The sequence below is a fragment of the Mus caroli genome, unplaced genomic scaffold (genome assembly GCF_978045245.1).
Source record: "Mus caroli unplaced genomic scaffold, Mus_caroli_1 scaffold_8, whole genome shotgun sequence".
Taxonomy (NCBI): Eukaryota; Metazoa; Chordata; class Mammalia; order Rodentia; family Muridae; genus Mus; species Mus caroli.
The window spans coordinates 124,321,794-124,346,466 of NW_028227263.1; the positions used below are offsets into that span (position 1 = coordinate 124,321,794).

A 24,673-nucleotide genomic window follows, 5' to 3' on the forward strand; every position below is an offset into this window, starting at 1 on the left:
GCACCCAGGAGCCTCTGGTGACAGGTCCAGGCCTCTCCCTGCCCCTGGCCTCACCCACACCAAGAACCGGGAGCACGGCTTTCTGTGCCAGTCCTCCAGTGCCCAGGGCACTCAACCCCCCCCCACTCCAAACCGGTCTGTCCAGCTGGCCACACTATAGTGGGGGAACCTCCCACCTCAGACACCCCAAGAAAGTCCAGGCACAAGAATAAAAAGAAGATGGTTTATTTACACAGAGGAAAGACTAAAGTGCCTGTCCATTTCCACTTGCTTAGTGACACCTGTACAGAACATGGCTCAGGCCATCTCTGGGTGCTTCTGCCGCAGGTGCTTGTCCAGTGTGGCCTGCAAGCCAAAGGGCACAAGGCAGTGTGGGCACTTATAGACAGTTTTACCAGTCCCCAGACCATGGGTGCGGCGGTGGCGGTTGAGCTTGCTACTCTGAGCACAAGCATAGGGACACTGGTCACAGGTATAGGGCCGCTCACCAGTGTGTGAACGTCGGTGCACAGTCAGGTTGCTGCTGTTGGTGAAGGACTTCCCGCAAAACTCACACTTGCCCCCGGGCCCGTGACTCTTCCTAGGTGTTGTCTTCTCGATCTTTACAGGATCAGTCCTCTCTACTTTGGCAGGGGCTCCCCAGCCAACAAAACCTGGACCCCCTTGAGCTCCGCTGCCAGGGGCCCCAGGTTCCTGGACTCCTGCTGTGGCTGCAGCTCCAGCCTTCTCCACATTCTGGCGTGGGAGCGTGCTGGCTGGAGCAGCTGCGTAGGCAGCTGGTTCAGGAGGGGCTGCTGGGGAGACTCCCCGGCTACTAGCAGAAGTGGAGGGGCTCCCGGGTGCTGGCTGCCGATGGGTCTTCTTGTGTCTGTTGAGCTTGCTGCTCTGAGCGCAGGCATAGGAACACCGGTCACAGGAGTAGGGTCGCTCACCAGTGTGGGAACGCATGTGGACCTTGAGGTTGCTGAAAGAGCTGAGGGTCTTCTTGCACACATCACAGGTGGGGCTCCGCCGGGCAGCACTGCTCACTGGAGGGGGCTTGCTTTCAACTGGCGCCACCACTGCCACTGCTGACATGGCTGCCGCCACCTCAGCCAGGCCCAACAGTGGAGCCTCTGGGGTATCTAGGTGTTGTGTCTGGTAGATGCATAGTCCATGGTCCCATTGGGCGTGGCACAGCAACTTCCAAGGACTGGTGTACTGTCTGCCACACTGGAGGCAGCTCAGAGCCTTCAGCTCTTTGGATTCTGTAAGGGGAAGAAAGGGCAGGGAATCACTGCTAGGCCAACAGTACCACCCCAATGGGATTCTGCAGGACAGATGCTGCCCTCAGGGAACCTCCTGAAGTATAAACAGGTTTTGCTGTTGAGGGGGGGAGGGTATGGGGGGGAGTACTAAGGCACTGGGGAAGCAGATCTTAGTATGAAAGCTCAGAGCTGGGGCCTGGCACAGAAACACCACTTACTGGGGGAGATGGGCTGGTGTCTGGATTCCAAATTTGATGTTTTTCTAGACTCATGGTGTCTAGAAGTGTCTATAGGACACACTTCCCAGACCTACTTGACTTTAGATAGCCCAACCCCAGACAGTCCTGGATGAGGTAGCCTTTATGATAATAGGCCAAAGCCAAGCAGAGACTTGTCAAACTGTAGTGAAATAAAAGCTAACATCATTTAATGGACTTTACCACACTGCTGTCCCCTTCCCCTAATTTAGAACTTCCAGGCGAGATGCAGCTGTGTAATCTTGGACTAGATCTACCCTCTCTGCCCGTTTCCTCGGTTGCTAGGGTATGAGAATCTGCAGGGCCCCTTCCAGGGTTGTGACCTCAAATAGGAGACAGCTGAGAGCTTTGGTCCCTCCCTATAAGCCCTCAAACGCGAGCTGCCTCGGATATCAAAATACACAAAGCTAAACCAGAGGTGATGGCACACGCCTTTAATCCCAGCACTCGGGAGGCAGAGACAGGCAGATCTTTGTGACTTGGAGGCTAGCCTGGTCTACATAGAGTTCTAGGCCACTCAGGGCCCCGTAGAAACCCAGTCTCAAGAAACAATACCCACAGCTATCTAGGCCTATAACAATAATACCAGCTGCCTAGGCTAGTATGAGACCCCGCCTAAAATGTTAAACTTAGCAGTGACCCACATCAAGTGCCCCTATTGCTATTCAGGTGAACCCATCTGAGCCCCTCCCTCAACCAAAGCTGATTGGATTACAGACCCTCCCTGGCCCAGCCCCAAATATAATTACATTTCCCAAGTTCCACCTGAGCACCACACTGGGGGCTGGAAATTCAAGTTCGGATCAAGTCTTAAAATCTCACAGCCAACAAGAGTTCACTCGAACAAACCACCACGCAGTTTTAATTCCTCTCCATATAGGACAGTATGCAGTGCCAAGACCAGGGGCTTCCCAGGGGCTGGGAGATCCGGAAGGGGAACAAGTGATGCCCCTTCCTGGGTTCTGAACTGTCTGAACCTCAATAAGAAGGATCAAAACACAATAGGTGTAGTACCCTCCATTCGGCTCCCCAGGCCACTGTCCCATCCTCCACCAGGTCCCTACTGCCAACCCGGGTCCAGCCACCTGGTCAGTTATTTCTGTCCACGGGAAAGGAGAAGTGAAACTAAATTAGGGGTGTATGGCAAAACCCCGGGCCAGTCTTCTGGGGCTGGCCACACCTTGTGGGTGGCCTTCCTCTCGCTGCCCAGCCCCCGCCCCATCTCTAGTCCCTGCCCTAGGACAGGCAAGACCAAGCCACGCCTAGGTTCTACCCTAAGGGGATCAAGGAGAAAAGGGAAGTAATGATTGGTGCCCCATCTGTCCACCTTAGCTCCTCCGCAGGGCAGGAAGCCCAACCCTGGATCAGCAGTGCACTACACCCTGAATTACTTACCTGAGATGGGGTCGGAGACTTGGAGAAGCTGACAGCCTTGTTTTTTGTGATCCATGAAAGCGATGATGGCCCCTAATGGAAAGATCTTCCCGCAACGGCCGCAGGTCAACAGATCGGGGTGCTTGTCGGTCCATGGCTGGCGGTCTGCAGGGAGGAAGCGGGTGGTGAATGGTGGGGTGGAGCCCGGCTCCGGGTGAGGGCTCCAAGGTGGAGAGGGGAAACCCGGAGATCAGAGGGGAGGGCTGGGGAGGCCAGGCTGGTCCCGGGGCCATCCCCAGGGGAGAAGCACCCACCCGAAGGTTCCGATACTAGCAGGGGCGAGGGTTAGGGACTCACCGGAAGACTTAGAACTCAGAGGCGTCCGCGGGGCACACGTGCTGGGCGCGCCGAGTGGGCGCGAGGCAGTTTGGAGTTGACGCTCCATATCGAAGAGCCCCGATATGGGCATGTCCCTCGAGAGCCAGGGCCCCTGCGCCAGGGACCCCAGGTTGCGGTCCGGCTTTACATCCATGACAAGATCGGGCATCTCAATGTCGGTGTCGGACTCGGGCTCTACGCGGCGAGGCACGCGGCCGGCCTTGCGGCGGGACATGGGGCGAGGGCGCAGATCCAGGTAATCCGCGCGGTGGCCAGGCGCTCAGGTGAGTGAGTGGCTCTGGGCGACCCGCGCCGAACTTTTTACACGTGCTGGTCCTACCTTGTCTCCGCCCATTGGGGCGGGGTCTTTGCAGGGCCAGTCTCCGAGGTCAAACTCGACCTTCCCCGCCCAGCCCGCTGCCCAGGGACCTGTAAGCAAATTGTGCCCTCCTCCACAGGCCTTGAGGGTGAATAAAAGCTCTTCTCAATGTACCCCTCCTCGCTCCACCCCCCACCCCCGCCCCGGCTCTGGTGATACCTTAGCCTCCGGATGCCCTGCCTCACGCCCCAAGCGAGAAGTGGTGGACAACTCACTGAGGGGACATATACTAAGAAAATTTCACTTTAAACCTTTTTCTTTCTTTTTTGTTCTTTAAGCCCGAACTAGCTACGTAACGGATGATGGCTTTGAACTTTCTGATCTTCCACTTCTCCGGCGGTGGCTTTACAGGGGTGCATCACTACACCTGTATTATGTGGCGCTGGGCATGGGACTCAGAACCACTTGCACTCTAGGCAAGCACTCTCCATCGACTGGTCTACATCCCAAACCAACCCATTTCTCCAGTACCTAGCACTCCATAACCCTTAAAATGTAGGTATGGAGGGCGGCAGTGAGAGGGAGTGGTCACTACATAAAATGTCCATAAAGTGCACACCTTTAATCCCAGTTCTCAGGAGGCAGAGGCAGGCGGCTTCTCTGAATTTGAGGTCAGCCTGGTCTACAGAGTGAGTTCCAGGACTATACAGAGAAACCCTGTCTTGGAACACCCCCCCAAAAAAAACAACCCCCCCAAAAAAAACCCAAAACCAAACAAACAAAATTATGAAAAAAGAGCCTTTGGGGGGGTGGAGGGGGGTGGTACACACTGTAATCCCAGTACTTTATGTTGGAATCAGAGGCAGGAGGATTACCCAAGAGTTCCTGAGATCAGCCTGGTCTATATAATGAGTCCCAGGACAACCAGGATATTATCTGGGGAGATCTTGTCTCAATAAGTAAATAAATATGAAGACCTGAGGTTTTTGAGGGAACCGAGAAAAGCCAGGAAGGAGCCTATGCATCCTGAGATTACAAGACAGGGACTTGGGGTAGGGTCACATCCAGACGGTCCTTTGGCTACCTGAGGTTAGTTGGTGTTCCTGGTACCGGGGCCTGGGAAGGTTTGAGACAAAACAGAAGGATTTTCTTCCGAATCCTAGGCTACGAGTTGAAACCAAAGGGCCAGCTGTCCTCTCTGCCGCTCTCTGCTCCCCCCCACCCCCAACTTCCTCAGATAAGAATTCTCTCGGGTGCACGGTTTGAAGTGGCATCATCACCCTGCCCCACCCTCAATCCTTTCTGAGTTCTCTTTTCTTCCTGGCACCCACCACATCACAGTAGGAGTGTTTGCTGAATGTCCTCCCCCACCCACCCACCACAAGCTCTGATACATTTAGGGCCCTTGTGTGTCCGGCCCCAGGTGTCTTCAGGCAGCCCAGTGAATTCCAAGGCCAGCTCTGAAGTTCTTCATATTGTTATTCAGGCACGGACTCAATTGTCCTCCGGAGGGCCCAGGGCCTCCCTGGCCAGCATATCTAAAGTAGCCACACCCTGCTGAAGGCCTTGCAAATTACTCCCTATGACCTCCATATGTTCCCAATTCCCTCGAAGCCTTGAAAGCCTTAGTAGAGGCTGGACCCAGAGCACCTTTGTTTTTGACACAGGGTTTCTCTGGATAGCCCTGGCTGTCCTGGAACTTGTTCTGTGGAACAGGCTGGCCTTAAAGTAAAGAGATCTGCCTGCCTCTGCTGGAATTAAAGACATGTGCCACCAAGCCTGATCCAAAGGTGGTTTTTAAAATGTACTTTTTAAAATCAGTAATCAATTCACTTATTAATCTACTTAAAACATATTTTTTGCATTTATTTAGTGTGTGTGTTCGCATATGCTACAGCATGCAAGTAGAGGTCAGAGGACAATAATCAGGAGGAGTGTCTCTCCTTCTTCCATGTGGGTCTAGGGAACTGAACTTATGTCCTTAGGTTTAGCAGAAAGCTCTTTAACCCACTGAGCCCACCTGTCCCTCCTCCTTTCTTTCATTTTTTCCTTTTTCCTCTCTCTCTCTCTCTCTCTGTGTAGGGGTTAAGGTTTATTGTTTGCTTGTTTGAGACAGGGTCTCTCTATGTCGCCATGGCTGTCCTGGGACCACGTAGACCACCCACACTGGCATGGAACTCATGAGTTCCATCTGCCTCTGCCTCCCAAGTGCTGGGATTAAAGGTGTACACCATCTTGCCTGGTATTTTCCTTCCCTTCCTTCCCTCATTTCTGTCTCCTCGGCTGGCTCTAGTGGTCCTCCCTCTGCACACAGTTGGTTTAATCACTGAATTTTAAGCCTTTCTTATCTTACTATCATTATACCCATTGCCCTTCTTGTGTCCTCTTTTGGGGATGTGGAGGACCAGAACATAGAGCCTCGAACATCTGAGCCAAGTGTTCTATTATTGAGCTATATGCCCAGCTCCATCCTTTATCCATTGTCTTTGGCGACAGGGCTATACCTTGTAGCACAGGCTAGCTATGCCTTATAGAGCCTCTTGCTCCAGCTTCACCAAGTATTAGGTATAATTTTAATTTATAATTAGGTATAATTTTAGCCATTTTACTTGTGCATTTTGTTATGCTAGGCAAGCCAAACTGAGTCATGTCCCCAGTCCCTTTATATGCTAACTTGTAGGTTATTTTGTTTCCTCAACTCGAAAGAGTTGAAAAATGTAGGTTTTTTAAAAAGATTTATTTATTATTATAAATAAGTACACTGTAGCTGTCTTCAAATGCTGCCAGAAGAGGACATCAGATCTCATTAAGGGTGAGCCTCCATGCCGGGCGTGGTGGCGCACGCCTTTAATCCCAGCACTTGGGAGGCAGAGGCAGGCGGATTTCTGAGTTCGAGGCCAGCTTGGTCTACAGAGTGAGTTCCAGGACAGCCAGGGCTATACAGAGAAACCCTGTCTCGAAAAACCAAAAAAAAAAAAAAGGGTGAGCCACCATGTGGTTGCTCTTACCTGCTGAGCCATCTGTAGGTTTTAAGAATGTAGGTTTTTGGTGGGGAGGGTATGGGGGATTTTTGGGACAGCATTGGAAATATTATTGAGGAAAATACGTAATAAAAAATATATATTAAAAAAAAGAATGTAGGTTTTAAGAGAGTGTCTTAAAATGGGGCGTCCCATTCCGAAACAGAGCCCCTACTCTTTCAGTGAGATGGGACTAAGCCTGGTTAGACCACTTGGCCTTCCTGGTAGCCAAGACAGGCAGGCACCAGCACCCATACTTTCATGATTCAATAGCAGGGCACTCTTTTCCACGGATATTTGCACAGCAGCTGTGTGCAAGGCAGTAAGGGGAAGCTGCATTCCTCTTTCTGCCTAAGTGAACTCTGTGGGAATGCAATCCATTGTGCCGGGGCTGAGATCACATGCCCTTATGCAGGGCCTCAGTTTTTCCTTTTTTTTTTTTTTTGGTGGTGGTGGTGGGGTGTTCGAGACAGGGTTTCTCTGTGTATCCCTGGCTATCCTGGAACTCACTTTGTAGACCAGGCTGGCCTCGAGCTCAGAAATCCGCCTGCCTCTGCCTCCCGAGTGCTGGGATTAAAGGCGTGCGCCAACACGCCCGGTTTAGTTTTTCCATTTTTAAAGGAAGGTTGCAAAGTGGGCTGGGTACATCCCAGGGGCAGCATTCTGTAAACCCCTTTCCTGGTACCTAGAGGCGGAGATGGGGAGGGGTGGAATACAGGTGTGCCTCCAAAGCGGCTGATAGGAAACCTCTTGCTTCTGCTTCTTTTTCCCCTCCTCCGCGTTCTGCGTCCCTCCCTCGCCCCCGACCCCTTTCTCTCTCTTATTCTATCTCTAATTGATCCGGATCTTCCTGCCTCCGGCTGCCAAGAGCTGAGATTACAGGTGTGAGCCACTACTCTTTCTTCTTTCCTTCCCCCACTCCGCCCCGCCCCGCTCCCAAGCCCCTTTTCACAGGTTGTCAGGCCTCGCTTGAACTTTGACTATTCTCTTGTCTCACCTCCCGAGGGCGCCACCATGCCCAACTTTCTGAACCTCTGTCTCGTGCTCGCCAAAGTGGGCATCTTAAATGTCCCTAACCCACAGGATGGCAGAGACCAGCCCTGGTCGCGTAACCCCGGAGCGGCCGATGAACATGTGGGGAAAAGTGGAGGCGCGGGGCGGGGTGGGGGGGAACTCAGGAGCTCCGGACTCGATGCCCATCCGGACCTCTGCTGAGGTTGCGCGGGCGGAAACTAGGCGGTCGGGGCTCGGCGCCTGCAGGGCTCTGGGCGGCGGAGGTGGCGGCGGCGGCGGCGGCGCGCCGGTGTAGGAGCAGCACCTGCAGGGACAGGCCTTGGTGAGTTCGCTGTGGTCGTGGGACGTCTTCCCCGTCAGCCGCCCCGGGTGGCATTGGAGCTTTGGGGAAGGGACGGCCTGGAGAGAGACTGTACTCTGACGCAGGGAGGGGCTGGCGGGGTGGGAGGTGGCTGCCCCGGAGCGGATGGACATTCTTAGAATTTGAAAAGCAGGACGCTAGGAGGCCAGGAGGAATTAAAAGGAAACTGACCTGCCCGCCCACGGGAGCTGCGGAGGGAACAGATCCTGCCCTCGGGCTGCTTACGCTCAGGTGTGGCCCCATTTAGCGAATTTGCATAGGAGGCCAGAGGACTGCGGACTGTTACTTTACAAAGTGAATGGAGAAATTGGCTCTGTCTGCTAGCCTGGAAGCCCAGCCAGTTTCTCATCCTGGTAACTCAAGGTGGACCTAATGGTCTCCAAACTGACCCATTCCTCTTTAACTTTCTTCTTGTTGTCTGGGTTTTGTTTTGTTTTCCCCTGAGATTATCAGGCAGAACAGTAGCCCCAGGCTGGCCTTGAACTGGCCCTGGGTAACTTTGGAGGCGCCTTCACCTACCAAGGGCTGAGATTAGAGGCCTGTACGAACTGCCACCAGCAGTTTATGTTAAACTGGTGAAGGATGTCTATTTCCTACTTTCGGTACAAGCACTCTACCGATTGAGCTACTTCTCCAGCCTCTCCCACCCCTATAAACCCCACACCTCTCCCTATGTAGTTCAGGCTGCTGTAGAGCTCTCTGTGTAGCTAAGACTGAAAGGAAAAGTGTCTGCTCAGAACCTCCAGGACAAGTGCTCAGCACAAAGGAGATTCATTCACCCCAGAAGGACAGAGAACAGGGAATTCGAGACAAAGACAGGAGATAGAGAATGAGGGAGATGGGGAAGGGAACAAGGGAGAAGGAGGAGGAGTATCCCAGAGGAACAAAGGACTGCCGATGGATAAAGAGGAGACAGACTTGGCCCATAGAAAAATGGCAGTTTATAAAGACACAAGAAGAAACCCTGTGTTAGGGTGAGGTGTTTAATTTTAAATAAGTGTGTTAATTAGGTGGGCCAAAGGGGGCTTTTGGTTGCTGGACTTCAATACTGTGATAACTCTATCTTGGTATTCAGCCTCAGGAGGAAGTATCCAAATAAGGGAGTAGACCTTGGTGGCTAGCTTTAGGAATGGAACCAAACACATTTTATCTAGGTGGAGGGGATAGGGGAGAAGCGCAAGGCCTGCCAGAGCCACTTTCACCACACCAGAACTGGCTAGCTTCCCTTCAAAGTCTGGCCTGCTGTCTCCATCTCCCCATGCCTCACCCCACTCTCCCTGAGGCACCAACGGTGGCCCTGTGACCAAAGGTATCCTTACCTGCTTCAGGCTAGCAGGCTGCTTAGCCAGGCATTGGGATGTATGGGTTTAGACTGTAATCTCTGGGTCAGAAACTGAGGTCAGGATGACTGGGAAGAGGGTAATTTTAGCTGTCCTTGCCATCTAGGACACATTCTTCCTGACTTTTCTCAAATCTTTGTTGTTTTTTTCAGCAGGGTTTCTCTGCAGCCCTGGCTGTCCTAGAACTCACTCTGTAGACCAGCTGGCTTTGAACTCAAGAGACCCCACCTGTCTCTGTTTCCCAAGCTCTGGGCTTAAGGGCGTGCATCACCAAACCCAACATAAATCAGTTTTTGTTTTCTTAAATCTTCCCACCTTGTCCCCAGACAGTCCAGGGCCCAGTTGTGTTAGCAGGAAAGACCAGGAGAAAACACCTGTTCCAATGCTCACAGTTAGCTGCCTTTTTCTGACACCTGCCATCCTGGACCCAGCAAAGTGAGATCTAGCCTCAGGTCCATTCCAGCAAATGGGGGTTCTAGGTATGATTAAATCTTCTTTAATTAGAGCCTCATGGCTCAGGCTAGACTAAAATGTGAAACTCTTGAGCCTCAGCCTCTAGACGACCAGGGTTCTAGGTGTGAACTGCCACACCCCGAGAGAGAGAGAGAGAGAGAGAGAGAGAGAGAGAGAGAGAGAGAATTTTTTTTTCTCTATTGGAGCAAACAAGGCTCCTCACTGGTCCTCCATGTGATTCTGTTTGGGGATCTAAGGAGGTTTTCTGACTATTGGCTTTGTTCCCATCTGCCCTTCCTTAAGTAATAGCCCTTGCTATTAGGATGCTATGCTTTTCTTTCTTTCTTTCTTTCTTTCTTTCTTTCTTTCTTTCTTTCTTTCTTTCTTAATATTTATTTTTTCTTTCTTTCTTAAGATTTATTTTATTATGTATAATACAGCATGTATACCTGCAGGCCAGAAGAGGGCATCGGATCCCATTACAGATGGTTGTGATCCACCATGTGGTTGCTGGGAATTGAACTCAGGACCTCTCAAGAGCAGTCAGTGTGCTTAACCTCTGAGTCATCTCTCCAGCTTAAGACACTTTTCTTAAAATGTTCAAGTATTAACCTGAGTTGGAAGGCAGACTTGGGGCATGAGTTGGAGTGACAGTGGGCAGATAAATTTATTATTTTATTTTATTTTTTGTTTTGGTTTTTCGAGACAGGGTTTCTCTGTATAGCACTTGTTGTCCTGGAACTCACTCTGTAGAGCAGGCTGGCCTCGAACTCACAGGGATCTGCCTGCCTCTGCCTCCACAATGCTGAGGTTAAAGGTGTGTGTGCCACCATTGCCAGTGGAGGATCAAACATTTTTTTTTTTTTAAGATTTATTTATTTATTTTATGTAAGTACACTGTAGCTGTCTTCAGACACCCCAGAAGAGGGCGCCAGATCTCGTTAAAGATGGTTGTGAGCCACCATGTGGTTGCTGGAATTTGAACTCTGGACCTTCGGAAGAGCAGTCGGGTGCTCTTACCCACTGAGCCATCTCACCAGCCCAGGATCAAACATTTTAGGCCACCTGGTGTTACATGAGACACTGTCTCATAAATAAGTAAATAAATAAGGCTTCAGGATGTAGAGTACTTGCCTAGCATCCACCTGTGAGGGGCTATGGGTGTGGTCCTAGCTGCTAGTGGCTCTAGATTGTCTTTACACTACACTCATACACACAGACACACACACACACACACAGCCTTTAGTCCCCATAGGCTTAGTCTTCCCCATGTGTTGCAAGGCCTTGAAGACTTCTTATTCGACCTGTATAGCTTGTTGAGTGCTCTGCATGCCCTACACAGCACTAATCCTCTCACAGGGGCCAGCACAACCAGGGGATGCAGGGACCTCTGACTCCCGGTCCCTCCCTCATCCCCACAAGTCTATGCTCTGGACAGTAAGCACGAGGTTCCTGGGGATGGATAGCTCATGAGCAGTGTGTGGGCACCAACATCTCTCAGAGTGGAGACAACTCAAGTCCTGGGTGATGAGGCCCCATGTTAGCTGCTCAGCCTCCTCACTCTAACCTATTGCCATGCCTGGAAGTCTACCAGACAGACCTCAAGCTTCAGTCTTCATGCCTAAACCTCCCTGTAGGTGTGTTCTCTGCCATGGCTCAGTTTATTTCATCCAGGACTGCACTGTGGTGTGACTGACCTGGAACTGTTCCTAAGCCCTTCTGGAAACCACTGTCATATGTTACTCCTCCCGCTTTTCGACTCTCCTCTCGCCTTTCTCTCCAGACCTGTCCGGATAACTGCTCCTGTATTCCCTGCTGGGCTGTAATCTCAAGGTAGTCCAGCAGGTCTGCTGTGCAGGTGCCTGTACTTGGGATGGCAGAGAAAGGATAAAGACAAGGCTAGATGAGGTGGAACTTCCATGGAATTTCAGAGCTTTCTTGGAATTCCAGCATTCCACTGAGGTAGGAGGATCACCAGGGAGAAGCCAGCCTAGGCTTCAAGTCAATGTGCTAGAATCACGTATACCTCAAATCACATTCTTACCTGGGCTGGTCCTCCTCATCTCCCCTCCCCCAGGGTTTGTTGTGTAGCCCTGGCTGCTCTGTAGACCAGGCAGGACCCGGGCCTCGAATTTTAGTTACATTTATTTATTTGTGTGGTATGAAGGAAGATAACTTTCAGGAGTTGGTTCTATCCTTCCCCATAGGGTCTCAACTACCTAACTCAGCGGCCAGCACTCTTTCCCTCTGAGTCATCTCCCTCCCCTCATGTAGCTCAGGCTGGCCTCAAGCTGTCTGTGTGGCCAAGAATGACCTTGAACTTTCTGATCCTCCTGCCTGTGCTTACAGGTGTGTACCGTCACACCTAGTTTTATGAAGTGCTGGTGTTCAAACCCAGGGCCTCCTACTTGCTAGGAGAGCATCTACAAGATGTAGGTGAGCTGCATTCCAATCCCATTGCTGAACCTTCACTTTTCTTTTGCAACATTTCAAATGTGAATGGATGTTTTGCATTCATGTGTACCATGTGAGTGCCTGGCGCCCAAGGAGTCCAGAAGAGGGCATTGGATCCCCTGAAGCTAGAATTACATGTAGTAATTACATGTAGATGGTTGTGAGCCATCATGTAGGTCCTAGAAATCGAATCTGCTTTCCCAAGTGCCCTTAAGTGCTGAGCCATATCTCTACTCCCTCACTGCTGACTCTTTGATTGTACCAAGAGGCCAGTAGAAACCAAAGGTAGCCATGCACACAGACCCAACATTAAGCCTAAGGGGCAAGTCCCAGGCCAGCCTTGTCTACAGCACAGGTACTGGTGTCTGCACAACTGCTGAAAGCCTGCATTTCCTGAGTGAACCTTGTTTTTCCTGGGCTGGGGAAGCATCCCATCAGGAGCACACACTGCTATAAAGGACAGATAGAATAAGGTGCAGGGCCAAAGCCCGAAGCAAAAGGATCGCCTGAACCCAGGAGTTCAAGCCCAGCCCCAAGCCAAGCAATGTGACAAGACCTCATGGGGGTGTGGGCTTTGACAGTATAGAATTCCCTCTGCATTGTTTCTTTGTTTTTTTGTTTTGTTTTTCTTTTTTTTTTTAAGATTTATTTATTCATTGTATGTAAGTACACTGTAGCTGTCTTCAGACACTCGGGAAGAGAGAGTCAGATCTCGTTTTGGACGGTTGTGAGCCATCATGTGGTTGCTGGGATTTGAACTCAGTACATTTGGAAGAGCAGTCAGTGCTCTTAACCGCTAAGCCATCTCTCCAGCCCCTTGTTTTGTTTTTCAAGACAGGAATTCACTCTATAGACCAGGCTGACCTCAAACTCAGGGATCTGCCTGTCTCTGCATCTAGAAAACTAGGTTTAAAATCATGCAGCACCATATCCGGCTTTGGTCAAGTGCTGGCCGGGCATGTATGAAATCTTGGATTTGATTTCCAGTACATATAAAACAGCCTGGTATCCCAGTATTGGGGAGGTGGCAGAAGGAGGGTCAGAAATTCAAGACTAGCCTGAGCTACACAGTGAGCTTCAGGTCAGACTGGGCTATCTGAGACCCCTTCTCAGAAATAGTGGTTTGAAAATGGGAACAGAGCGGGGCGTGGTGGCGCACTCCTTTAATCCCAGCACTCGGGAGGCAGAGGCAGGCAGATTTCTGAGTTTGAGGCCAGCCTGGTCTGTAGAGAGTGAGCTCCAGGAGAGCCAGGGCTACACAGAGAAACCCTGTCTCAAAAAAAAGAAAGAAAGAAAAGAAAATGGGAACAGAAATGATGATGGATCAGTGAAGTGAGGGAGAAAGTGAGCTTGGCTTCCCCCATGTCTCCAGGGAAAGGTAGTGAAGTGAGTGCAATGGTCCTGTGGCAGGGCTGTGTTTGCTCTACCTCAGGAATACTAGTTACTCTAAAGGTAGAGAGGGGAGGGGAGATGAGGTCAGAGGGTGACAAGGTCATATAACTACCACTATGAGGACTCCATTTGAGGGAAGACCCCAGGGAACGGTCCTAAACAGAGGTCACTCTGGGATTTAGTGTGTTTATGATTTTTTTTTTTTTTTGAGACAGGGTTTCTCTGTATAGCCTTGGCTGTCCTGGAACTCACTCTGTAGACCAGGCTGGCCTTGAACTCAAAAATACACCTGCCTCTGCCTTCCAAGTGCTGCGATTAAAGGTGTGTGCCACCACTGCCCAGCTGTTTGTTTGTTTTTAATGTGTGGGTGCGGGTGTGGGTGCACGTCACTGTGTGCATCTGGAGGTCAGAGGACAAGTTTTGGACTCTGTTCTCTCCTTGGACTCTGTGGGTTCTAAGGATTGAAGTCAGGTTGCCAGGCTTGGCAGCAAGTTCCGAGACCCGCTGAGGTCTTCACTGATCCAGGATTTAGATGTAGCGGTATCCAGTTTACAGCCTGTGGGGGAAACACGGGGCTGGAGTAGGATACCTGATGTCCTCCGGCTTTTATGCCCAGGAGTGAGCATGGCAACTCACACACGTACATTCATATACACAAACAACAAACCAAGCTTGACGGTTTACACCTTTAATCCCCACTGTAGGGAGGCAGCAGCAGGCATATTGTGGTCAGCCTCATCTAAATAGTGAGTTCCAGGGCTATACAGTAAGATTCTGTTTCAGAGAAAGGGAGAAGGTGGGGAGAAAGAAAAAATGAAAAAATGATTCCCCATAGGGAGGATGGATTTAGGAACCCAGTGGGGAGATGACCGAGACAGTCCAGGCATGTGATGGTGGTGGCTGAACACAAGAAGGGACAAAAAGGGATGCTGATGCCCTATCTAGACCTGGTTGGCCTTGAAGTCAATCCTCTTGCCTTGGCATCCCTAGTGCCAGGATTATGAGACTGCATCACCACACTTGACCATTAGGAGGGAACTTAGAGCAATGCAGATGGCCTGAGATCACAGGACTTAGGAAGGCTAAGGCAGACAGGATGGTAGCTTCTGAGACGGTGTAGGCTATATAGTGATTTCCCATGCTCTTCTCTATCCCTACCCCCCAAAAAGGTTAGGGAGCAAGATGGTTCTGTGAGTAAAGTCTCAAGGTTCTCACCACTGAGCTGACAGCCTTCATATGGCCCTATCCCCGGTCATACAGTGAGAAGAGAGAACTGGCCCCTGCAAGCTGTCCTCTGACTTTTGACTCTACATGTGTACCATGACACTGACACACAAATAAATGCATTTGAAAACAAAAAGCCCAAGGTACTGCAAACTCTTTTTTTTTTTTTTAAAGATTTATTTTATGTATATGAGTACATGGTAACTGTCTTCAGACACACCAGAAGAGGGCATCAGATCCCATTACAGATGGTTGTGAGCCACCATGTGGTTGCTGGGAATTGAACTCAGGACCTCTGAAAGAACAGTCAGTGCTCTTAACAGCTGAGCCATCTCTACAACCCAGTACTGCAAACTCTTAAAATTTCCTGACAGGGTCTCTTGTTTTCACAAAGTAATTGCAATGTATAACGGGCACTGGATCTAGCTGTCAGGACGCTGACTGAGTGAGTGAGACTAGGCTGTATTTGAGAGGGACTGGGAATATTCTTCTGACAGTTACCCTGGAACCATAGTAAAGCTATGATCAAAGTAGACACAAAGGGGGCTGGGGATGCAGTTAGTGTGCCTACCATGCAGGAGGCCCTGGCTTCCATCCCTACAGAGGTGGCAAAGCAAACCTGTCGTCATGGCACCTGGTAGGAGGTAGGCCAGTCAGAAATGCCAGGTCAGCGTCTATACAGAGTTCAAGGTCCATCTGAGCTAAGGATTATCTCTCACAAAACAACAGAAGGCAAAAGAGCCCCACATGGTGTCGCAGTCCTGTACAGCATTTAGAAGGCAGGGTGTCTGTATGTTCTGGGTCAGCCTGAGCTGACCAAAACCATGTAACAACAGACAGACAACATTCCCTACCTGGGGTGGAGCTGCGGGGATTGACATTGACGCACAATCTGGACAGGACAGCTATAGTCTAGAGGCGAAGGCAAAGGGCGGGCTTATTCTCTCCCTAAGCTGTGTGGCTTTAACTCTTTCACCTTCTTCCCAAAGCCAGAGCCATGCAGAGCCCACTGACCATTCCTGTGCCGGTGCCAGTGCTGCGCCTCCCTCGGGGCCCGGATGGTTTCAGCAGAGGCTTTGCCTCTGATGGACGTAGGACCATCCTGAGACCAGAAGTCGGAGAAGGTCATATTCAAGATCCCCCAGAGTCACAGGAACAGCGGGCCCGAGCCACTCTGCGGGAGCGCTACCTCCGCAGCCTCCTAGCCATGGTGGGGCACCCTGTGAGTTTCACGCTGCACGAAGGTGTGCATGTGACCGCCCAGTTTGGAGCCACAGACCTGGATGTAGCCAACTTCTACGTTTCCCAACTGCAGACTCCCATAGGTGTACAGGCCGAGGCCCTGCTTCGATGTAGTGACATAATTTCCTATTCCTTCAAGCTGTAAAACTGTCTGCTGCTGTTTTCCTTGTGGGCATTGCCACAGTAGCCCAGGCCTCTGACTATTCCTGGAACATAGAGTTCTCAGCGCCTTCCTGGACTTCCAAAGCAATCTCCAACAAACTCTGGCTTTGAACTCAGAGGAACTCCAAACCAGATACCGCCTGGTGCAGGATGCTGATAACCCTGGCTCTGAAGAGGTGGGAAGATCATAAACTCAAGGCCAGGCTGTGCCGCAGTGGGGGACTGCAACCACAGACATTCTAGATCTCTCTTGTTGGAAGGAATGTTCTGCTTCACATACTGAATGTTACAGAAATAAATTCCTGAGGCTTGGCCTTGCAGGCTGAGGTGTGTGTGTGTGTGAGTGCGCGCGCAAAGAGCTTGGGAAGTTGAGCCTCTCAAGCTGTTTCTCCATCCACCCCCCTGCCAAAGAAATCATCATCTAGAGAAATCTGGCTCTGGCTTTCCTTTTCAATTATTATTTTATATATTTGGGTGGTTTGCTTACATGGGTGTCCATACCACATGCATGCAGTGATGGCTGAGGCCAGAAGAGGGCACCAGGTCCAATGAAACTAGTAAGAGGTAGTTGTGGGCCACCATGTGGGTGCTGGGAATTGTTAGTGGGTGCACTGCAAGAGCAGCCAGTGCACTTAATGGGCTGAGCCATCTTTTCACCACACCCCAACCTTTTCTAAAAGACAGGACCTGGCTGCATAGCCCAGGAAGGCTTGGAATTCACAATCCTCCTGCCTCAGCCACCCGAGTGCTGGATTACTTACAGGTCAGGCCACCATACTTGGCTTTTCTGCTTTTTTCTTTAGTTGTATCCCATGGAGAGTGGTACCATGTTTAACATTTCTTTGTTTTTAAATTTTTAAATGTAGGTGTTAACGTATGTGTGCCACGGGAGTGTGCGTGCACCCGGAGACCAGAAGATAGGCAGTCGGCAGAGCTAGGGTTACAGGTGTTTGTGAACTGTGGGTGCTGAGAGCAGAATTCAGGCCCTCTGGAACGGAGTAGCTGAGCTGTCTTCCACCCTCTGCTGTAGTCTTTAAAAGTTAGTAGTGTAGCTATCTCAGGCTAAAACTTGTGGGGCTTATCTAAGCCATGATGCTGAGGCGTCCAGATAAAAGTATAGGGCTTGCACTGTTCCTGGCATCCTCCCCAAATGGCTGACATTCATCTCTGCATAAGAAATTGACCTGAGGTGGGCAAGGATGGCTTTTTACTAGAAAGGGCCTAGACAGGGCCTTGGCTTACACTAGGTTACAAGGTTCCCTCTCGGTGATGTGGTCCACTGCAGTCACCTGCAGGTTTGTCTTCCCACGGAGGGGACCGGAAGTGGTGGTGGTGGAGGTTGGTGGTTAGCGTTGAAGTTTTATCTATCCTTCCTCAGTTTGCTCTAGCCGTCTAGTGAGGGAGTCTGTGTCCCCTGTTTCAGTCCCTTGTCACTAGAAATCTTTCAGTACATGATATCTGGAAGGAGTTCCTAGCTAAGCACAGTGACCCAAGTCTGTAATCCCAGCATTTGGTGTGAGGAAGGGGGTGTAGAGGCAGGAGGAGCCAGAGATAAAGCCTGTCTTTTCTACATAGCAAGTCAGCAGGCAGTCTGGATTACATGAGAACCAGTAAAAACAAACAACCCCCCCCCCAAAAAAAAAGCCCACTTAATGCCTTTTAGTTGAAGTTCAGAATGTAACTGACGGTTTGCATTAATTATAGGGGCTTTTGGTACTTCTCAGTCTCCAAAGTGTGCTAACCCCCAACTGTGAAGAGGGAAGCAGCTACCCTTAGCAGTGGTCTCAGTTATCAGTTCACACTGGAGCCTCCCTCCAGTCCCAGCCTAGCTCTTCTCTACTTGGCAATGCTGTGCTCGACCCTCCTCAAATCCCGTTCTGTGGTTTCAGTCCTTGAGCCAATGGGTCCGTCTTTAATGAGCTGAGAAGGGAAAGCGAAAGTGCCCAGATGAATCCTGAGCTTTGGAATCAACCCCTTGGAGGTGTGGCTTAGGCTCGCTCAGGTTTGGTCAGCTGGTTCATCCCGAGCCTTTGGAATTCCTGCTCCCAGTTTTTGTTTTGTTTTGTTTTTATAACAGGTTCATGAATACCCAGCAGACTCGTCTAATATTGTAATTTACATTTGATAAAAATTTGACGAAAATTGTGCTAAAGTGTGCTCTTCTGTCGCTTCTGTCACCTGTACGTACTCATCCGATATTCAGCTCAGCTCTCATGGCTCTCAGCTCTCAGCACCTCCATCACTTTACCCTGCTCCCAGTACTTGGCTTAGCCCCGCCAGGGTCTCCTGCTGTAGCACCTGCTTGTCTGAGGCTCCCTATGTAATCCAGCCTAGCCTCGAATTCGCAACCTCCTTCAGCCTCTCTAAGGCTCGGTTCACAGGCGAGTCACTACCATGTTCAGCAGGTGGTTTTTAAATTAATATCTGATCCTTATTTTATATCTTAAGTTACTCATTTCTTGTAGACGCGTGTGTAGAAATCAGAGGACAATTTTGTGGAGGCGATTCTTCCATTTTTACGAACTCAAACGGCTTTAGCCCCTGACAGCCCTCTCGCAGGCCGCGGTGATAGGATTTGTATTGAATCCTTTCCCGAATTACTTGGGCTTGTGACGAATGTGCGGGAGCCTGAGTGTTGACAGCTCAGCTTGTGGGGGGCGGGGGGCGGCTGGAACTCGCGCATGCGCGGCGCTCCGGGAGACAGCGTTCATAGGCCCCGCCTCTGTGTGCTGCAGTTTGGCTCTGCAGATTCGCCGCTCACGTTTCTTTTTTCCGCGGAGCCTACTGCTCTTTGTTCCGGTCTTCGTGTCGTCCTCGACACGGTTTTTTTCAGAGCAAAAGCTTGAGTCGGTGCTATGCTTTTCTCGGTACGCAGCGGGCCCTTCGGCTTGTAGCGAAAGTGTGGCTGCGGAAGAGCAGGTACTCGCGGAGCTCCGCGGAGGCGCGTTGGGGCTCCCGGCGCCGGCGACGACGACGACGAACGGAGCAGACGGAGGCGGCGCTTGAGGCAGCGGCGAAGCCCATGCCCCGGAACGGCGGGAGGACCCGGAGAGACGAGTCCGGGGCCCGGGGCATGTCCCCGGGGCCCCCGTGAGGAGGAGGAGGCGGCGGCGGCGATGGAGATCCCGCCGCAGGAGGCTCCGCCCGGGCCGGGCGCGGACGCCGACGCGGACGCGGAGGCCGAGGAGGCCCCTGCCGAAGCTGAGTCTCCTCCTGGGGCCTCGCCCCCGGCCGATGGCCGCCTTAAGGCTGCTGCTAAGCGTGTCACGTTCCCGTCTGACGAGGACATCGTGTCTGGAGCGGTGGAGCCCAAAGACCCCTGGAGACACGGTAGCTTTGGCGAGGGTTGCGGGGGAGAGCCTAGAGGCGGGTGGGACGGCCATAGGGCCGACCCCCACGGAGATAGCCCGCGGTAAATGGTACTTATTGGTGATTTCAACGGTACCTAGGGTAGAGCTGGAGACAGAGAGGGGTTGGCGGGAGAGCTGAAAAGGTCCACAGGACTGGGTTTTCAAACCCTAACCTTGTTTGGGAGTTTGGGAGGCTGGCAGCCAGCCTTTGAGTTCATGGTACACTCAGGGATAGATGAAGAGAACCTGGCCATAGTATTGGGGAAAAGGTAAGTGCCTGAGTCCACGGGGTGGTGAGAGCGAAGCAGCTGGTCTGTAAACCAGGAGGCAAAGGGTAGCCGGCTATGGCCATTGCTCTTTTGGCTGAAACGAGGATGGAAATAAACCCAGACTGTGTACAGAAGTTTGTAAACCCTTCGACTGGGAAAGGAGGGTCAGAGGCAGCAGGTAGTAAAGCAGAGGACGAGGTGGCCAGTTTGCCTGTGTGCGAGGAATTCCGCAGTAAGGTTCGGCAGCAGAACGCGGAGCCCGCTTTTACCAGGGTTTACCTGGGGAAGGACTCGGCAGTATTCCCTACTCAACAGAAGGTGACTTACATGTTGGGAGATGGGAAGATCTAAGATCTAGGCCTGTTGGAGAAAGTTGGTGGGGAGGTGGAACTGGACGGGCACTTGGAGGAGTGCATTGGCTTTGATGGCTTTGAAAGGGAAAAGGTTGCTGGGGAGATGGACACAGGCTAATCCCATTTCTGAGCTGAATTGTGTTTTGCTTGGGTGGAGCCTGTGAAGTGAGGTCACCTACTGGCCGTGTTCTATAGAAGCTAACTTGCTTGTCCAGGAACAGACAGACACTACTGCCAGGCTGTGGGCAGCAGAGTGGGCAGCTGGTAGCTTTGATGTATGTGGGCGCGGGTGGGGTGCGGTGGGGGGACTTGGTTGCAGGAAATGATACACTGGGAGCCCGCCATAAATGCCAGTTTGACTAGTAATTATCAAAGAGACCAAAGTTAATTTAGACTTGGCTTGGGGAGCCTGCCAGGGCCGGGTGGTTTGTTTTGGGTTCTGAACTTCTTGGAAATGGTGCGGAGGACAGGAAGAGTCCACTGTGCCCTGGCAGCAGCCTGTTGTCCCTGTGGCAAGATCGCAGCAGGAAGGGGAGAGGGGGAGCAGAGTGGCCGTTCAGAAGTGGTTAAGAAACCTGGTGTGGCTGTATGCAACTGTGAGCCCAGCGCTTAGAGGCTAAGGCTGGATCATAGAGTAGACATTCTAGGGGGGGCTTGAACTGCACGGGGAAGCCCTGTTTCACTATAGAAAGAAAGAAAAGAGGGAAAAGAAAGGCTAGCTGGATCAAATTCTGACTTTCCCACTTGCTGTCTTTTGCAACCACTGAGAAGTTGCCTGGCTCCCCTGAGCCTCAGAGCCACCCTCCCCCAGAGTGACTGACAGACAGGAGCAGTGGTCTAGGGTCTGCCAGAGACTGAGTGACAACATCACACATGAACTGTGCCTGGTGAGGGTGAGCTCTCCTAAACCCATGATGATTATGAAGGCAGCATTGAAGCCTGGAAAGAGCTTGCTTTTTATATGGGGCCAAAGTCAGGACCATCCAGGGTGATGGTCAGATGGTGGGGCTGGAGGTCAGGGCACCTGGAGAGTGGGTCAGAGTTTCTGGCCCACAGTTTTTCTGAAAAGGCAGAGCCTTTTATTAATTTTTGAATTAAATTTAAGGTGTTTTGTTTTTTGTTTTTGTTCTTTTAACACGATTGTCTTATGTAGCACAGATTGTGTATAGTTAAGGGTGACTTTGAACTTCTGACCTTCCTGCTTTCTTTTCCTGAATGATAGGATTATAGGTATGTCCTAACACTCATTTTATTCAGGGTGGGGGATAGAGTCCAGGGCTCCCTTACTGCTAGGCAAGCACTCTACCATGTTGCCACACTTGTGTAGTCTCAGCTTTCTGATGCTTGACAGTCCTCCTGCATCAAAGTTCTAGGATGACACACATGACCCACCATACCTGCAAGGTTTGCTGTTGAGAAAGCTGGTTTCTCCCCTCCTGCCTCCGGTTTCTCTGTCTGCAAATGGAGGTGCTAATTTCTGAGTTGTAAGCTTTAAACAAGAGGCTCTTGTAAATTCCTGTCCTGGAAAGCAGCTAATTGGATTGCTGCTGTTAAGGGTGACAGGTAGAGTTAATGGTGACTCCTAGGCCAGGGAGACAGTCATTCCCCTAGCTTTCCAGAGTGACAGCCGAGACTACCTACTGCTCACCTTTTGGTGGAGGGAGTAGAGAGCCAGCCATGACTTCTTACTGAGAATGAGCTTAGGGAAGGGACTGTGAAAGTGGTCAGCGTGGACAGAGATTTGCAAAGCTATTAGCATCTAGGGGTAGGTGCCCAGGAGGACAGCAGGGTTGTCAATGGCCTGGGAGCTGTTGGGGATGGGAAGCTAGATGGGCCCAGAAGATTGGCGAGAGCCCAGTTGAGAGATGGGTCTCTGAGGATGGTCCAGCCTGAATCAGGTAGTGTGTCACAGTTGGTCTGTGGGCCCTCTATAGCATAGGGGTATATAATTTAAGCCATGGTCCTGTGGAAGAACAGTGACCCCAAACAGTGCCCCTAGAGGCGGTCTTTGGAGGGTCTGAATTGTTTCAGCTCCATCCTTCTCAGGGAGACTGATGGAAGGCTGACTGGGCCTGGCCTGCAGGTGTGGGGAAGTAAAGAAAACATGGGGTAGGGGAGCAGCTCTGAGGGGCTGGTTCTACCAGTACTGGCTCCCACTCAGCCTCACTCAGGGTAGCAGTGCGGACTGGGGTATCTGGTGTTTTAGGTGCCTATCTGAGGGCCAGAACCCCCTCAGGCCTTGCAGGAGCCTGGTGTTGGAGGCCCCTTGAAGTGAGCTGATCTAAGGATCCATCCATTTCTTTATAAAACCAGGGCCATTGGTGATCTGTTTTCTATTTCCTCTTTGGTGCCCCCAGCAGGAATGGGGGCTGACTTTCTCAGCCCCACCTGGAGTTTTGTAGCAGTGTGACCAGCCTGAGAGGGAAGTGCTTGGGGGGTGGGGGGTGTCCTGGCTGTGTGTCTATAAAGCAGGGCCAGAGAGGCTAGGATGCCATATCTGGGGAGCTGGAGGCAGGTGTGCAGGCGGAAAGTGACAGTTGGGGAATAGGGTGGTGGTGGAAGTCGTGAGTGGAAGAGCACATTGGGCATGTGGGTACTGGGAGAGGGAGCTGGCCAGTGCTCCCCTGATGAGAGGCAGCCCTTGGACCCTAGTTCTTTCCAGGAAGCAGGAACCCTTTCAGACCAGACCACAAGAACGTGCTCAGCTAGCCTCTCCAGGCACTGCTGGATTCTGGGCTTTGCAAGGCAGGCTTGTGAGAGAGACTTGTGATCTAAGCACATGACACCAATGATCCTGCCTGTCCTCCCTGCTGTTCCCCACCCTGCAGCCTGCCAGTGGCATGTGGCCAGCTCTCACTCAGAGTCCTGGGCTGCCCACCAGGAGATTTCTTGTGAAGTTCCAACATGTGACCATTCCTAGCCACCTGGAGTCAGGGAAGAGGTGGTGAGGGCAGGGCCATGAGGAGGACAGCCATACTGTCTCATACTGTTTGTTCTCCCTGGCTCTGCTCTGTACTCCGGGAACTGGTTTGACAGGTAAAAGCACATCTCTTGGGTCTAGGAGGGCTGTGACAAGAGCTGGGCAGTAGACAGGGCATGGCCTCTGTCTGGGTAATGCAGCTGTGGGATGGTGGGGTGCAGTGTGGAGTGCAGCACAGGAGCCACAGTGCATCTGCTTCTGCCCCTTCGTCCCACATCTGCATGCAGCGTGTCCCCTTGTACACTTCCCCCAGCATTTGCCTTCGACACCCCCCCCCCCCCCCAGGCTTGTTCCTCTAGATGAGTGAGGGCCTTACTTTGGGCACCGGTCTAAACCTCCAGGCCCAGCCTTGCCTGAGGGCAAATTGCCCAGCCTCTCTGAGTACATTGAGCTGAAGATGTGAGGGGCACCAACATGACAGGTTTGCAAGGTACCGGGTTTCAGACTGGGGACATTGCTGTTCTGTCCACAGTGCACTGAAGACTTTGGGCCAGTTGCTGCCTGCTCACACACTTTATGCTTGCTTGCCGCTCTCTGGCCCATGGACCTGGGTGCCCAGTCTCTTTAACCTTTAGTTCTTGATGTGTGTTTGTGTGCTAGCCCCACTTGAGAGGGGAACCAGTCACTGCTCTGACTCCAGGCTGGCTCTGAGTACAAATGTGGAAGGAGTGAGGTTGTTGTAGGTCTGAGAGCCTGTGGTGGCATTTGGAGGGAGTTCTGGGGCAGTTGGTCCAGTTTGTGCCAGGACAGGGTGCTTCCTCCAAGGTGCCTGGCAGGTGTTGGCAATACTCAAAGGCACTCAGAGCTGGCACTGGGCACAGTCCCTGAGCTGATAGTGCCTCGAGGGCATTGCTCCAAAAGGCTTAAGATCTGGGAGCCATAGGCCTGGACTGGACCAATTGCAGGCCTCAGGGGCTTGGTTTTGCACAGCCCTTCCTGGCTGTCTCCTGTGCTCAGGCCCTTCTGAGCAGACTGCAGGCTACAGGGTGACCTTGGCTGGCCTCTATGTGCTCAGTGAGGGGAATGCTGACATGCTGACACAGGTGACCCCAAGAACTCAGGTGATGGCAGCTAACTTCTGCAGTAGAGCATAGGGCCGGGCTGCTGACCTTAGTGCTCACATGTCCCTGCTCTCCATCACCACGTACCCACAGGGGCTAACCTTACCTGAGTCCCATGGCCACCCCTCTGCACAGTCATCACTCCGGCCGTGAGGACTAAGGGTAGAAGTGAAGTGACTCCCCTGCCTTTGTCACACTGCCAGGGAGGGCTGGGCTGGGACTGAGAACCAGGTGGCCTGCTCCTAGAGCCTATACTTGTAGTCCTGGTACTGTCTGCAGGACCAAAGGCAAGCTGTGTCACTCTAGGTAGCATGTGTAGTCTTGCAGGGCAGTAACAGGAATAAGAAACAGTAAAGGCCTTGACCTTGGACACTCACGAGGAAACTGACTTCTAGGTAGCTTCAAAGTCCCAAGAGGGCTGGG

At 51.7% G+C, this 24,673-nt stretch overlaps 3 protein-coding genes across 5 annotated transcripts in view; 2 read left to right on the forward strand and 1 right to left on the reverse strand.

Annotated features, from left to right (window-relative positions):
- Positions 1-233: 233 nt before the first annotated feature.
- Znf296 (zinc finger protein 296) lies at positions 234-3,491 on the reverse strand. The gene is made up of 3 exons (XM_021168527.2): positions 3,236-3,491; positions 2,900-3,043; positions 234-1,247 (listed from the first exon to the last, which is right to left on the reverse strand). The coding sequence occupies exons 1-3, from the start codon at positions 3,489-3,491 to the stop codon at positions 298-300; spliced, it is 1,350 nt and encodes a 449-aa protein (XP_021024186.1). The 3' UTR covers positions 234-297.
- Positions 3,492-7,803: 4,312 nt separating this feature from the next.
- Positions 7,804-16,563, forward strand: Gemin7 (gem nuclear organelle associated protein 7). Of its 3 annotated transcripts, XM_085842086.1 has the most exons (3): positions 7,823-7,931; positions 14,870-14,976; positions 15,823-16,563. In XM_085842086.1, exon 3 carries the CDS (start codon positions 15,831-15,833, stop codon positions 16,218-16,220), a length of 390 nt encoding a protein of 129 aa, XP_085698212.1. In that variant the 5' UTR covers positions 7,823-7,931; positions 14,870-14,976; positions 15,823-15,830; the 3' UTR covers positions 16,221-16,563. The 3 variants fall into 3 exon arrangements, with proteins under 3 accessions (XP_021023963.1, XP_085698213.1, XP_085698212.1); XM_021168304.3 differs by lacking the exon at positions 14,870-14,976 and having other exon boundaries at positions 7,804-7,931; XM_085842087.1 differs by lacking the exon at positions 14,870-14,976 and having other exon boundaries at positions 7,821-7,931; positions 15,827-16,563.
- A 2,414-nt stretch (positions 16,564-18,977) lies between these two features.
- Ppp1r37 (protein phosphatase 1 regulatory subunit 37) overlaps positions 18,978-24,673 on the forward strand; it is a 31,103-nt gene continuing 25,407 nt past the window's right edge. The window contains exon 1 of the mRNA XM_021167975.3: positions 18,978-19,567. Within this exon, the coding sequence (XP_021023634.1) occupies positions 19,354-19,567 (214 nt within the window). The 5' untranslated portion in view covers positions 18,978-19,353. The remainder of the gene's footprint in view (positions 19,568-24,673) is intronic.

Bases quoted from the DNA above. Each gene is read 5' to 3' on its own strand.
- Znf296 (XM_021168527.2), bottom strand. From the start codon at position 3,491: ATGTCCCGCCGCAAGGCCGGCCGCGTGCCTCGCCGCGTAGAGCCCGAG. The intron at 3,044-3,235 runs GTGAGTCCCTAA...TCCTCCCTGCAG, and splicing joins TCTGAGTTCTAAGTCTTCCG to ACCGCCAGCCATGGACCGAC. The intron at 1,248-2,899 runs GTAAGTAATTCA...TTCCCCTTACAG, and splicing joins AGTCTCCGACCCCATCTCAG to AATCCAAAGAGCTGAAGGCT.
- Gemin7 (XM_021168304.3), top strand. From the start codon at position 15,831: ATGCAGAGCCCACTGACCATTCCTGTGCCGGTGCCAGTGCTGCGCCTC.